This window comes from Papilio polytes, unplaced genomic scaffold (assembly GCF_000836215.1).
Source record: "Papilio polytes unplaced genomic scaffold, Ppol_1.0 DF820988.1, whole genome shotgun sequence".
In the NCBI taxonomy this organism is placed as follows: Eukaryota; Metazoa; Arthropoda; class Insecta; order Lepidoptera; family Papilionidae; genus Papilio; species Papilio polytes.
Window position 1 is genome coordinate 1 of NW_013528216.1, and position 769 is coordinate 769.

At 50.2% G+C, this 769-nt stretch overlaps 1 protein-coding gene across 1 annotated transcript; it reads left to right on the plus strand.

Annotated features, from left to right (window-relative positions):
* Positions 1-4: 4 nt before the first annotated feature.
* LOC106109930 (collagen alpha-1(I) chain-like) lies at positions 5-763 on the plus strand (the record flags this gene model as incomplete). The annotated part of the gene is made up of 3 exons (XM_013291587.1): positions 5-208; positions 283-444; positions 563-763. Coding segments are annotated over 3 exons (567 nt in total), but the record flags the coding sequence as incomplete, so codon positions are not given.
* Between the last annotated feature and the right edge of the window lie 6 nt (positions 764-769).

The following is a 769-nucleotide window of genomic DNA, read 5'->3' on the forward strand; positions in this document are numbered from 1 at the left end:
AGGACCAAAGGGGCCAGTCGGATTGGAAGGACCCAAAGGGGATCCTGGCCCAGCAGGGTACCCTGGAGAAAAAGGAGAGCCAGGGCTGCAAGGAATTAAAGGAGAGCCGGGTGGAGAAGGCCCAGAAGGCAGCACAGGTCCACCTGGTCCGTCCGGACCAACTGGGCCAGTTGGAAAGCCTGGAGATACAGGATTACCTGGAAGCCCAGTTAATAGAATTGCATTAATTTTTAATATTTTTCACGATAGCAATTTCTATTATTTAATTCATTTTTGACACAGGGAGCTGAAGGGCAGGCAGGTGTACAAGGGAGTCCAGGAACTCCTGGAGAGAAAGGCGACATAGGTCCGAAGGGAGCTGTTGGTGACACAGGGCCTGTGGGACCACCAGGGCCGCCGGGCATCGAAGGTCAACGAGGTATCAGGGGAACTCCAGGTGCAAATGTAAGAAACCATTATGACAAATGTAGATAGTTGTTGACTCTTCCTATTGAAACCTACTAATAAACAGTAATTCAATATAAATAATTATTACAAAAATAATTATACCTTGTCTTTTTAGGGTGAAGTAGGTGCACCAGGTGTAATGGGGCCAGCAGGGCCTCCGGGAAAATCTGGCCCATCTGGTGCGCCTGGCATTAGGGGTGACAAAGGAAACAGGGGCCCGAAAGGTCACATCGGTGAAACTGGGTCAATGGGTGTGAAAGGAGATCAGGGCGAACAAGGCGTTCAAGGACCTCCAGGTCCTATTGGCCCGCCGGGACCTAAA